This window comes from Tauraco erythrolophus, chromosome 10, assembly GCF_009769465.1.
Source record: "Tauraco erythrolophus isolate bTauEry1 chromosome 10, bTauEry1.pri, whole genome shotgun sequence".
Lineage (NCBI taxonomy): Eukaryota > Metazoa > Chordata > Aves > Musophagiformes > Musophagidae > Tauraco > Tauraco erythrolophus.
This window is the reverse complement of record NC_141474.1, coordinates 14,901,100-14,913,430: the sequence shown is the minus strand read 5'-3', so window position 1 is coordinate 14,913,430 and position 12,331 is coordinate 14,901,100. Positions and strand designations below refer to the sequence as shown.

General features: G+C 41.9%; 1 protein-coding gene across 1 annotated transcript in view; it reads right to left on the bottom strand.

Moving 5' to 3' along the window:
* The window catches only part of PLPPR5 (phospholipid phosphatase related 5), a 109,206-nt gene that overhangs the window by 87,480 nt on the left and 9,395 nt on the right, over positions 1 to 12,331 (bottom strand). The window contains exon 2 of the mRNA XM_086617305.1: positions 2,520 to 2,708. Coding sequence (XP_086473431.1) covers positions 2,520 to 2,708 — 189 coding nt within the window. The remainder of the gene's footprint in view (positions 1 to 2,519; positions 2,709 to 12,331) is intronic.

Sequence of the window (12,331 nt, the reverse complement as noted above, 5' to 3'; positions counted from 1 at the left end):
GTAGGCATGTGGAAAGAAGAAAAACTCATTTATTTTCTGATTTTAGAGCAATTTCATTAAAACTCAATGCAATGGAGCCATGGATTAAGTCATATTAAGAGAACCTCAGTTACCTTCAAGCTCTTGCTGGCTCAAGTTCAACAAGCCCCATCCCTCAAATAAAATAAAATTAAAAAAAGTTACCCTGAACACCAAGGTAAAGACACTTTGTTGCTCTATCTCCAAACTTCGGAAACAGCATTAAAGCCACACACCAAACTAACAGAAAGGAAAAAAAAAAAAAAAGTTTTTTAAAACTCTTAAAAATTATAGTATTTAATAAACTATATTCCATTACAATAGTGGTTTGGGAGGGAGGAAGTACAGTTTCATTCATAGAAATCCATTTCCTTCACTAGTCCACATTTGTATTTTTTCAAGTAAAAACACGGCTTTGTTACATGATTCACTTTTACATTAAATTTATAGGAAAAGAACCAAAAATTACATGGAACATCTATGCTCAAACCACCATAGATGACAAACAAATGAAATAGAAGAGAATCTAATTCATCTCTGAAATCTTGGGAAGGAAGTTCAACTACTGCTAAAAGCACACAAGTTGCTTTGGTGAAGAAATACTACCTACACCACTTCTTTCAATGAAAAGAACAAGCAAAGGCAATGCCCATATCCTGCACATCTGAGCAAGAGCTATCCCATGTAAACACTAAGTCCAAGATTGCCCAAGGAGAATCAGAACAGAATTCTGTCTGAAGCCTGAAAAATGTTGCCTTTATTTAATAACATTAATGATTGGATTTAATGCTGCTGAAGTCATGAGATTCCCAGGGGCTGAGTTCTCCAGTTAATAAAATAAAATTAAAAAAAAAAAAAAGGGCAACACAAGCACCTGCAATGTGATTTTCCATGCCCTGACCTCCCAAGGCATGTCATTTGCCTGAAACACTGGTGACTGGGAGAGGAAGCACAGCTAATATCATTAAATTCTATTATTAGCTTTTTAGCAAGGCTAATTACAAGACTACCAACCCAAAATGTCATGGTGATTTCTCTGACGTAATCATCTAGCACCCAGGAAATTAATGGAAACTACCAATCCATTTTGCTGACACATATTAGGAAAAAGAGATGCTCATCATGAATATTTGAGCCAAACAAAAGAAATAGAATAAAAAGCAAAACAAACATCACATGCATACAACAGAAAAACATCACCAACAAAAAAAAAAACCACCTTTAAAGTCTCAATGGCATATGGAGGTTCAAAAGAGCAAACAAACAAGCAGGAAATAAAATAGTTAACTAATTGATATTAAAATAAAAAGGAAAATGAAACTAAAAGGCTACATAATATGTTTTGCCAAACAATGTAGTTCAATCCCTAAAAAAAAAAATAAAATAAAGTCTCAAACACAAAGGCTGAGCCTGACCATGAGGTTTTTATATTGGATCCCTTTCTGAGACCTCATGGTGCTACAATGGAAAAGGGAGTTGCATCTGGGATTACCACAGTATCACCTCGATGAAGCTTTCCCTTCTCATATTTTTTTACATATCCTGAAGAGAAATTAATCTGGGAAATTAATAATTACTGTCTTAAGAGGCCTCTTCTTCATTTTTTTTTAAATTCTAATGCTTACAGCTGATAAAATAAACTCTTTACAAAGAGTTTCTGTACATGTAACTGTGCATGCCCCTGGTGAGTCTATATCTAATCCATCCCTGATGGTTAAATAGTCCCATCTCATTCCCTCAGCCTTTGCTCCACAGTATGGTCAGCGATTATTAAACGATGCACTTGTTACTTGACAACACGAATAGTACATTAAACAACTTGAAGGGAAAACATCTCACTACTTTGCCCTCTTGGCTGTTTTCAAAAAAAAAACCCAAATAAAATCAATGAAATAAGTCTCATTTCAGATATACCTGTTTAAATCTGATTGGCAGAAGATCATATTCAGTTAGAGACACAGAGGCTTAGTTTGCACATACATAACTGTTACATATGGAGACAACTAAATCAAGCTGAACTGCTCCCTGCTCCTTGCACGTATCAGTTTATTTCCAAAAAAAACCAAACCGACAGAGGGGTCTTCTAATTGGTACTGGGTGAAATATTAGTAAGTGGTTGCTAACAAGCGGGTTTCCCTCAGGCAGCCATCTACCTGCAACCGACACACGTTTCGGAAAACGAAATATCATCTTTACCAAAAGGAGTCGAACGGCGCTGGCAATACATGCACTGGCGGTTACATAAATCGGTGCTAAAAATAAACTTCAGAGGCGCGGGGTGGGCAGCAGCCGGGGCAGGGTCCGAGCCCGGCAGCGCTGCCCGCCGAGGCCCGCGGGGCCGGGCTGCAGCCCCGCTGCGCCGGGAGCGCGGAGCGTCCCCGCCCGCCAGGCCCACCCCAGAGCCACCCCGCCGGCGGCGCCGCTCCGGCCGGGGCCCGCGGCGAAGCCCGGCCCGGTCCAGCCCAACAAGTTGCCAGGCGGCGCGGACGGCCCCAGCTTACCACCAGCACGGGCACGCCTGCGGTCAGCGAGTAGAGGAGCACCGGGGGCACGGCGCTGCGGTCCTCCGGGCCCGGGTAGGGCTTTCGGTACGCGCCCTCGTAGCAGAAGAAGCCTTGCACGTTGACCGCGAAGGTGTCCGTGTACTCGAAATAATAAGCCAGCATCACGGTCCCTGCCATGATCACCATCTGGAAGTAAAGCATGCTGGTGAGCGGAGAGGGCACTTGCATGTACGTGGGCTCCGGCGGCCGCGGCAGCCCCCCTCCCCGGCGGCGCGCCCCGCCCGCTCCTCGGCGGCATCCACCGCGGGCGGAGGCGGCTCGGCGGCGGCCGGCAGCGGTCAGGCCCGCGGAGCGCGGTCAGGGCAGGGCAGGCGGGGCCCCGGCCCGCCGCTCCGGCACCGGCACCGGCTCCAGCGCGGGCACCGGCTCGTGGAGCGGGCGGGCGGGCGGGCGGAGCGCGGCGGCGATGGGGGGCGGCTCCGCCCCGCCCCGCGCAGGGAGCCGGAGCCGCAGCTGCGCCGGACCCCGGCCCGGGCGAGAAGGGAGGTGGTGGGCGCAGGCACGGCACGGCCCCGGGACCGTGATTACTAAGGGAATGCTCCCCGCCTTCCCCGCACCTCCTGCGGGGCGGCGGTACCGCGGGTCCCTCTCTCCACACCGGCACGCGCACCTGTACGCCAGGCGTGCACGCGCGGGGGAGCTCCCGGAGCTGCTCGCGCCCCCGTCCCGTCTTGCCCCCGCGCGGAGCCGCCGGGAAGCGCCGGGCGCTCGGCGCTGCGCGGCCCGGCGGCGGCTCCGACGCCGCCGCGACCGGAGCCCGGAGGTGCCCGGGCGGGCAAACGGATCGCCGCTACTGGCCGGGGTAGTAAAGGCCCCGAAATGGAAACACCTACTTTTGTGTACGGACAGCTACTAAAGCAATGAGCCTTTAAAGCTTTCATCTAGCAGCCATAAAGACACAGGGTAGCTGGACACAAAGCTATCCTCCTCCAGGTAACATCTCAGAGTAGGGGGAGAGTGCTGGGAGAAATCATACATATATGAAAACCAAAGAGTTCCACTTAAAAATACATATATAGCACATACACGTACACTTTAGAATACACAGCTGTGCCCAATGCTTGTACAGATTCACCCATGTGCAGGCTTAAGTTTGGATTCCCAAAGCCAACAGATAAAAAGATAAAAAGTTACTTAAAGGTACTCCCTCTTGCCCCACAATGTTAGATGGCCAGAAAACAGTCTTTGAAGGGACACCCCAGCCTTAAAGATTCCGCTTGGCTTACTTAACGAAGGCTGTTACTAATGGCGAATGAGATTGGATCACCCTGTTGTACAATGTGTGATCATTCTCCTAGTGTTGTACTTTGGCTTTAACTGTTCATTTTCTTCCCCTCTCTGGAGAATTTTGTTCATATTATTCAGTGATGTTAGTCTCCATGCTTTTATTTTTAATCAGCCCTTAAAGAACACACTCTTCATGCCCGGATTCCACATCCAGTCTATTTTATATGTTCTTAACATACTCACCAGAAGAGCCTTAAATCGTGTCATTTGCATTGCGCTTACCAGACTTAGCCGGGTAGCTCCTGCCTTTGTGAAAAATCTGTAGTGAGACATGAGACATCTTGTGGTGAATTCTGCCTAGAACAGAGTTTATTTTCCCCATTTCTGTAGCACAGTCCAATATCCCTTACCATACACATAAATTCTTAGTTTCGTCCTGGAGATTGCATACAAGTACGCCCATTGTTAGGATAGAAGGCCCGATCCAAAGATCAGAGTCAATAGCAGGGCTGGAATAAGCACAAGACTCAGCTACTCAGCTCTATTTGAGTGGATGCCCCACAGAAACACGGGTGGTATATTTCTTTCAAAAGTTGGCATTGGGGGAAATCAACTTTTTTCCAGTAACCAGCTAATAAAGTACTCCTGCATTTTGCTATTGCAAGCCAACTTCTATTTATAGATATAGCAATGAAGCTATTACATGTAGGAATTAGAGGACATTAAAAGTCCTGTTTTTACAAAACATTTTTGAAGCTACTGTGAAAATCTCTGAAGGATTTTGGAAAAAATCTCCATAGGCCACATAGTCCCACCACCCGCTCAACACAGGTCCCGTTAGATCAGGTTGCTCAGTCCAGTCAACTATCAAGTATCTAGAAGGATGGAGATTCCATAACCACTCTAGACAACCTGTGTTAGTGTCTGACCACTGACACACAAAACATTTTTTCCCCTCTATTAAGCTAGAATTATCTGTGTTCCATCCTGGGCCTGCTGCCCCTCCTTCTGTCACTGAGAACCTGGAGAGAAGAATCTGACTCTCCCTTCTCTACACCCCACCAGGAGGTAGATGTAAACAATAGTAAGAGATGGCCTTGGCCTTCTCTCGTTAAGGCTAAACAAAATTAATAACATATGTGGTGGTACAGGAATACATCTGTATCCCGAGCACTCGGCCTTTTCTGCTGGTACACAAATGCTAGCAAGTACATATTGGCTGCCATTGAATGAAGCGTGAGACTATTAAAGGAATTATTAAGGGGCATTACAATTAAGAGTTCATTGTTTTGCTTTTCTCTTACTCTACAACAGGGACACTATTTAGGCTCTAATATGTAGCTTCCAATCATTTAAAAACATGTGTGCAACAGGCCCAAATAAATCTATTAGGTACAATATTCACTTGTATTATTTGGCTCAGTCTAGTGCCCACACTTCAAATACTACAGGTGGACTTGCCATTTAACAGAGTTACAAACCAGAGAATACAGGATTTAAGTCTAAGAGGAGTTTTAAAGTCAGCTTCATTGGCAGTCAACTCAGAGTCAGCTCAGAGTGATCCAGGTCAACTCAGGTCACTGACAAAACCAAACTAAAACATGAAAATGTCAGGCTCTGTTTTTCATTCAGAAAAAATGGTCCTACATAGGCAAATTGATTGATTGTCATTCACTGAAGAGTTAAGGGAATTAATTAATCCCTTTCTCCAATGTCCAGTTTTTAGAGTAAAGATCAGTAGGTGAGAAAAGTAGTCGGGTCACCTTATTGAATAGCAAGAGGATGAACTACACCGTGGATGGCCAGATGCCAAAAAAAAAAATTTAAAGCAGAAGGTATATAAAAATTTCAATTATTTTTCTCTTTGAAAGCTCTGTAAACTTACAGCTGTTTCTGAAAATAATTATGAACTGTATATTTATTTTTATACAGGTAAGGCCTGCTCTGGCACTGTCATCCTTTCTCAGCCCCTTCTTCCTCATCTCCCATTTTGAAGACTTTTTTTCCTTAGAACTAGTGTGAAAGGCTTGGTTTCTTGCAGCTGATAAAAGTTAAAATCTGGATTAGCTTCTGTCTGACTTGCACCAGTTGAAAAACATATGTGCACTTGATGCTTGCTACCGTACTCTTTATAGAAGTTGACTGTTGCACTACGTAGGCTACTATTTGGTATAATCATGAAGGGCAGAAATGCTTAGGAACGCATAGGTAAGGCAGGTCCAAGCTCTACAAGACGCTTAGAACATTACATGAGCAAAAAGAAAGTAATACCAAATACTGCGTTATTTTAATACTCATAAACAAATTCCCATTGTTGCAGACATTCTTTATAAGCATGGCCTGCTCACCAGTGGCTTGCCCTCATGAATATGCAGTTAGCTGATCAATTAAAATCAGAGCTATACTTTTTATTATAATGAACGTGATGTTTGTTGGCTGCACAGTTGAATATGCAAACATGTATTAAATCAAACAAACAGAAGCACAAGAGCACAATCCCCAGTGACTAACGGAGACAGCGAGATACATTGTGCAGTAACAGTATTTCCTGCTGATTTATATCAGTGATATGCAATGACAGTGGAATGGCAGAGAAAAGCCCAGAACCAACAATTTTTGTTTCAGAAGGCTATTGGTAAAACTGTCAGTTGAAGCTCAGATGACAGTCTGACTGTTTTCGAAACTAACTTTCCTGGGAATAGCACCACTGATGTCAGAGCAGAAGTTCCCCTGATACACCTCACAGATTTACCTCGTTCTTTTCATTTGCTACTTAATTTTAAGTGAAATATCAGCTTAAGAGACACAATGTAGAGCAGGGCAGACAAAGAAAAACCATGGCTGCATTGTTTTGCAATACTCTGAAATCACAACCTTCATTACAGGGACATATTTCCAATTCCGAGCCAAATTCACTAACCTTTCATGTGCTTACATCACCACTTTTTATAATATTTTATAGTTATAAGACATTGCTTTGGCAAAAGGCAGTAAAGAAACAAAGGCAACCCAACAAAGCCTTCTCAATGGGAAGAAAAGTAAGAATTAATATCAAATTATCCCACTGTTTTTACCTTTCTGTTTACCTCTTTCATGGTTTACTAGAGTGACAGCAGCTGGCAACCCCATGGCTGTTTCCCTGTAACATCACACAGCACTACACCAAACCAGCCCTTTCTGAAGGGAATATTGCATCTGTGTTGATGGCACAGCAGCAGGGAAGAGATAGAATGAACTAAAATCTTTAGAGACCTCCTGGCTTTATGCAGGAAGAAAATTAGGAAAGGCCTTCCTAATTTGGTAAACAGCAGGAGAGAGATTTACTTGCATACAAAATTTAGAGCATTGTATAATTTTAGTTATTTGATGCAAGTTTTACTCTGCCAATACACAACGATCTCTTCCTCTGTATTTAATAACAGATATTATTAAGAGATAACTAAAAGGCTGTTCTAATTGTTTAATTAAATTTCATGATGTGCAGTGATTTAAGTCCTAAAGCCTGGGGCATTTACTGCTAAAATTTATGCTTGTAGGACCATCATAATGCAAGAGAAAAATAATTTTCTAGCATTTGGAGCACAGCACACAATCAGAAATGGGGGCTTGCCCAGAACACTTGCAGTATGATTCAGACATTTCAGGCACCAAATCTAAGCTTTTCATATGGTCTTAGTATGTAGTTCACAGATAGACCACTCCAGTAGGTGACTAAGCTCTACTACATTAGGGCAGGATGAATCATCCTCTGCAAATGTCATTCATTCCATCCTAAGAAATACCAGCCTCTGATGATACCACTTGCAACAATAATGAAACAAGCTTTGATGACTAGCTTGGACTAGCACCTTTCTTTTAAAAGGCTCTAGTGAGACATGATCAATTTTACTCTTAACCTTCACTTGCACATAGCTTCAACATAGGAATTAAACTTTTCAAGAGTCACACAGGGAGAAAAAAGTCAAATTAGTAGCAGCATACGCATTAATATTGCATTTGTATTGCAGTATTATGTAAAGCTAGACCCCGCTTCCACAGAAGACAACATTTTGGCCCAGTAAGCTTGGGCACCACATACAAAGCATTGCAAGTGTATGAGAGAGCAAGCATATGGAGATGAAACAAATGAGGAGGAGGACAAGGCAACAATGAAATGATAGAGCTTGATATAATGAGTAGCAGTCACAGCACATTAGTTACCTAGTCAGTGTTTACATCAATAAGATAATTAATCTTCTTAAAACTGCTTGCTATCTTCAAATTAAGAAGTATTATTGCATGCAAGTTCTTCGTAGGTTAGAACAGAAATTTGGGTCACCAGAGGGACACCATGTTCCTAAGGCCTGTACATCTTGAGAACTGAAGCCTATATTAGCATATCTACCACTCTACTATCAAAATAAAAAAATACAGAACACAGTTTTGACAATGTGAAGTGAAATGAAACACTCATATTTGAAAGCTCAAATAATGATTATTTAATCTTACCTAAGATAAACTCAGGAAAAAGCCTACCACTTAGAAAACTATAACTGCAGAATTTATCTTCATTGCTAGAAACATATTTGGTAACTGCAATGTTATACAAACTGACTGTAAACTTGGCAGTTGGTTCGATAAAAATCATATCAGTATCCTCAGGATTTCGGAATAAACTTCTTCATCTCATCCCCCCAGCTTATCATCATTCTTACCATTTCTTTTGAGGAAAGAGAACTCCGTTCCCAGGTAACCAGCAATACCTTGGAAGATTGTGCAGCAGGTTACTGAACAGTAGCTGCCATACGCAGAGCACCAGCCTATTCATAGTGCAGTAGTCAAGTGGGGGAAAAAAAAAAAAAAAAAATCACACAGACCTGCCCTGTGCAGTACACTGTATGTATCTGTATAGCCCATCTTGTACACAATCCAAAATTAATTCAGACATTTCTACAATGCCTGAAGGTTTTACAGACCAGTCTTAAAGCTCCTTTTACAAATCACTGAATTAATTTCACTCATTTGAATATGGCAGTTTGCTGAGTTGTAATTTGCCTTTTTTTTTGTACCTTTTTTATAATAAAATAGTGAGACTAATTAATACAGTTTATCAGCTAAATATTCTGTACAGCCTTTAAGGGGATGCACTTAAAGTAAATGTTTGCCCACTCCTCAACATTCTACGTTGTCAGCATAGAACTTTTATTGATCTGAACACACAGGAGTATGAAGAAGGAAATGGTCAGCCCATCCAGCCACCTTTCTGTGGTTGCTTACACTCTCACCCACAGCGTAGCCACCTAGAGGAAATGGACTCTAGCAGTCCCCAGTGCTTTGACACATACTGTATAGACAAAGATCTATTGATTCTCAAAGATCTGATTGCGATCTGTGAGCAACAGCTGTAGTTGCCAGAGAGATGGAGATAAACTTCTGTTTTAACTGAAAGAGACCTTGTTTATTTGCAGGAAAAATTGTGTGAAAAATCGGGCCGTGTCTGCTTGCAGGGTTGATGTTTTATAGCCCGGTCTCTACCTGGATGAATCCACCCGCTCATTTTTAAATTCCACACTTAAACACAAGTGTAACTAGTTTTTAGCTCTGCACACTTGCCATCATTATCTTTTGCTAATTCCATGACTGGGGAATAAAATATTTTGACACACTGAGAAGAGGGAAGGTAAAACCATCCAAAAGTGTGTAAAAGAAATGAGAGTGTCACTTTGGCATGAGACTTTGCATGGAATCGTGAGGTCTTCTTTCCAAGACTGAGGATTCCTCAGTTCAGGGGCAGCTGCATAGTAAAACTTGCAGAGTTATCTCTTTCCATAACCAAGCTTGGCCCTTAGCAATTGTACCATGAACAGGTGAGGTATAGAAGACTCCAAAGATACTTTCAAGTGCAAGTCTGTACATAAGATTAAACTAACCCACTTACTAACTTTCTCTCAAAAGGGAAAGACCAAGAGGCTAATATCATAAATTATGCACCATAATTACTGCATACTTCCAGCTCTGGTTATCATTTAATGTATGCAGCTCATCCTGGCAGGAGTCCAATACATCCTCTGTAAGAGTTTCTCCTGAATAAGCTCACATACGGTTGTGCAGTAGAACTACTTATGTTCTTACAAATTATACCAGACATTTCTCATTAGCATTACACCTGAAATCCCATTCCCAAGTTGGATATTATCCATTACTTCATAAAATTTAGATAAAAAGCATAGAAAGAGCAAGTCCAAGATATCTTTAGCCAGTGGTTTAATGTAGAGAAAGAAAAAAACATCCCTCAGAATTTACCGTACAGAATTACGGACACTATTCATTGCTACCAGGTGTTCAAGAAAGCTAGAAATAGAGCTGATGATTTTCCTAGATTACTTTGAAAATTTTAAATATTAAGAGTATTTAAAGTCCAATTCATAATACCCATCATCCAGAACCCAGCTTCTCTACCCTGATGTAGCCCTCAGCATTCATGATCCGCAGAGCTACAAGAAACGCAGGTATCGCACATTTCCATTCCACACCAAGACATTCATGTTTTCACTAACATCTTTTCTCTGAAAAATGTCCTTTCTTTTGTGGCGTTTTTATGAGCATGCGGCGAAGACAGAAAACTCAAGAAAGAAGAAAACTTAAAGTCTAGTGATAAAAAGTAGTCAGCTACAAAGACACAAAGCATTCGTACAGCCCTGTGATGCTGCCCTGAATGACACTGTCACCACGCCAGTGTGGACAAGCCTCACAGTAATTTCCTACACTGGCTTGTTTCACAGAGCCACGTTTTTCACACCCGCTGCAGGACAGATGCCTCTGCACTTCAAGAAGCCCCCACTTACTGCCTAACACCACCTCTACACTACCCCTTCTGGCTACAAGGCTAAGCCCAGAAAGCAGGACTAAAAAGACAACCTTGGTTTAAGGCATTTAAGGCCTCTTCACAATGGAGTTAGTAAGTGCATTTCTCCGAATTACTGGATTCCTACAAAACAGTTGTTTCAGGAAGCATCCATATCCATCCATCACTATTCAGATACTTTCCTCCTATCAAGATATCTTCATCCTTGGAGATATTCAAAACTTCACCAACAAGGCTCTGAGGAACCTGATCTAAAATTGAAGTCAGCCCTGCCCTGAGCACATGGGTGGGCTACAGGACCACCAGGAATCCCCTCCAACCTAATTTTTTCTGTGATTCTGTGAATTACTTGTCATTTACTCCAACTGATAGATTTGCAGTCTTTAGTCTTAATGATTACACTCCATTCTAACAGTGATTCACTGCAATTATTGTAATTCATATCTAAAAATAAAAACATATTTCCTCTAATTTGGTGAATTGGTACAAAGTGAAACTGCCCATCCACTTACCTACACTGGTAGCAACAACGATATCTCTTAATTTTCCCCTTTCTAAAGGGACAGTCATATACATATATATGTGTATGTGCTCCAATAAAGTGCTACATGAAACCTGTTACAGGATTGGTCCTTAAAAAAATAATCTGAGAGGCTACCCCTTTGACTTGGCCATCGTTTCTCGTCGTAATTACCTTCCCGGCAAATAGTATACTGTCAAGCATTAGCAGGAGACTCAGGAAGGCAGCAGGGAAAGAAATAAACAGTTGAAAAGTCACTTCTGACAGACATAGCAACAGCTGTTGCTGCTTAGAGAAGTGAATCCTCAACTGTAAGGACCAGCTGGAAAGGTAGAAAGCCAAAGTAATAACAAAATAATAAATAAACCAGCTTCTGAAGATCCTTTATGGTAACTTGCTATCATTGGTACCATGAATTATTAATAACCAAAGCTTTCTAGCTCTTTCCCAAATTAAGTTGAGATTGCTTCTCGTTTAAAAATATTCTGTGTTTAACAAATTGTTAGGCTGAGGGTAAAAAAAATTATTAGATTAGAATATGAATATCACTGATGTAATAGGGGACACTGTCAAATTATTGCATAATGAAATATATGCTTGTCTGGTTAATACACAACTCTTTACTTCAATCATTGCTTTTGGAAATCCTTACTCATTTGACGCCTTATTCATCCAGCTGGCCAGCTTAACTCCAGACAACCAACTGTACTAAAAGAAAGAAGTGGCAAGTGATCATGTGGGAATAAAGAAGGAAAAGCGGGGAGAGAGAGATTTGTGCAAGGGTACATTAACAAAGTTGGCAAGAACACCAGAAGTTGAAATTACAGGTTTCTTGTGGGAAAATGAAGTAAGTGGGGGATTCTATAGGCTCCTGCCAGAGCAAAAGGATTAAAAAGCAGCAGCTCAAGAGCTCACGCAGGCAGCTAGTACAGTGGCGTGACAGCAGGACAATATGAAGAGAGCTTGATTATGCACAGGCAGCCTGGCTTTCTGTAGGCCTGGCAGGTGGTAGAGGGGTAAGAAGGCCACATCACTGGGACAGACTCAAGGAATATAAAATAACTTAAGGATTCGTTTCGGGTGAGGATTAATTGATACCTGCCAGAACTAAGATGAGTATCTCTTTTCTCTTATGACCACCTACCGACTTTACTTTTA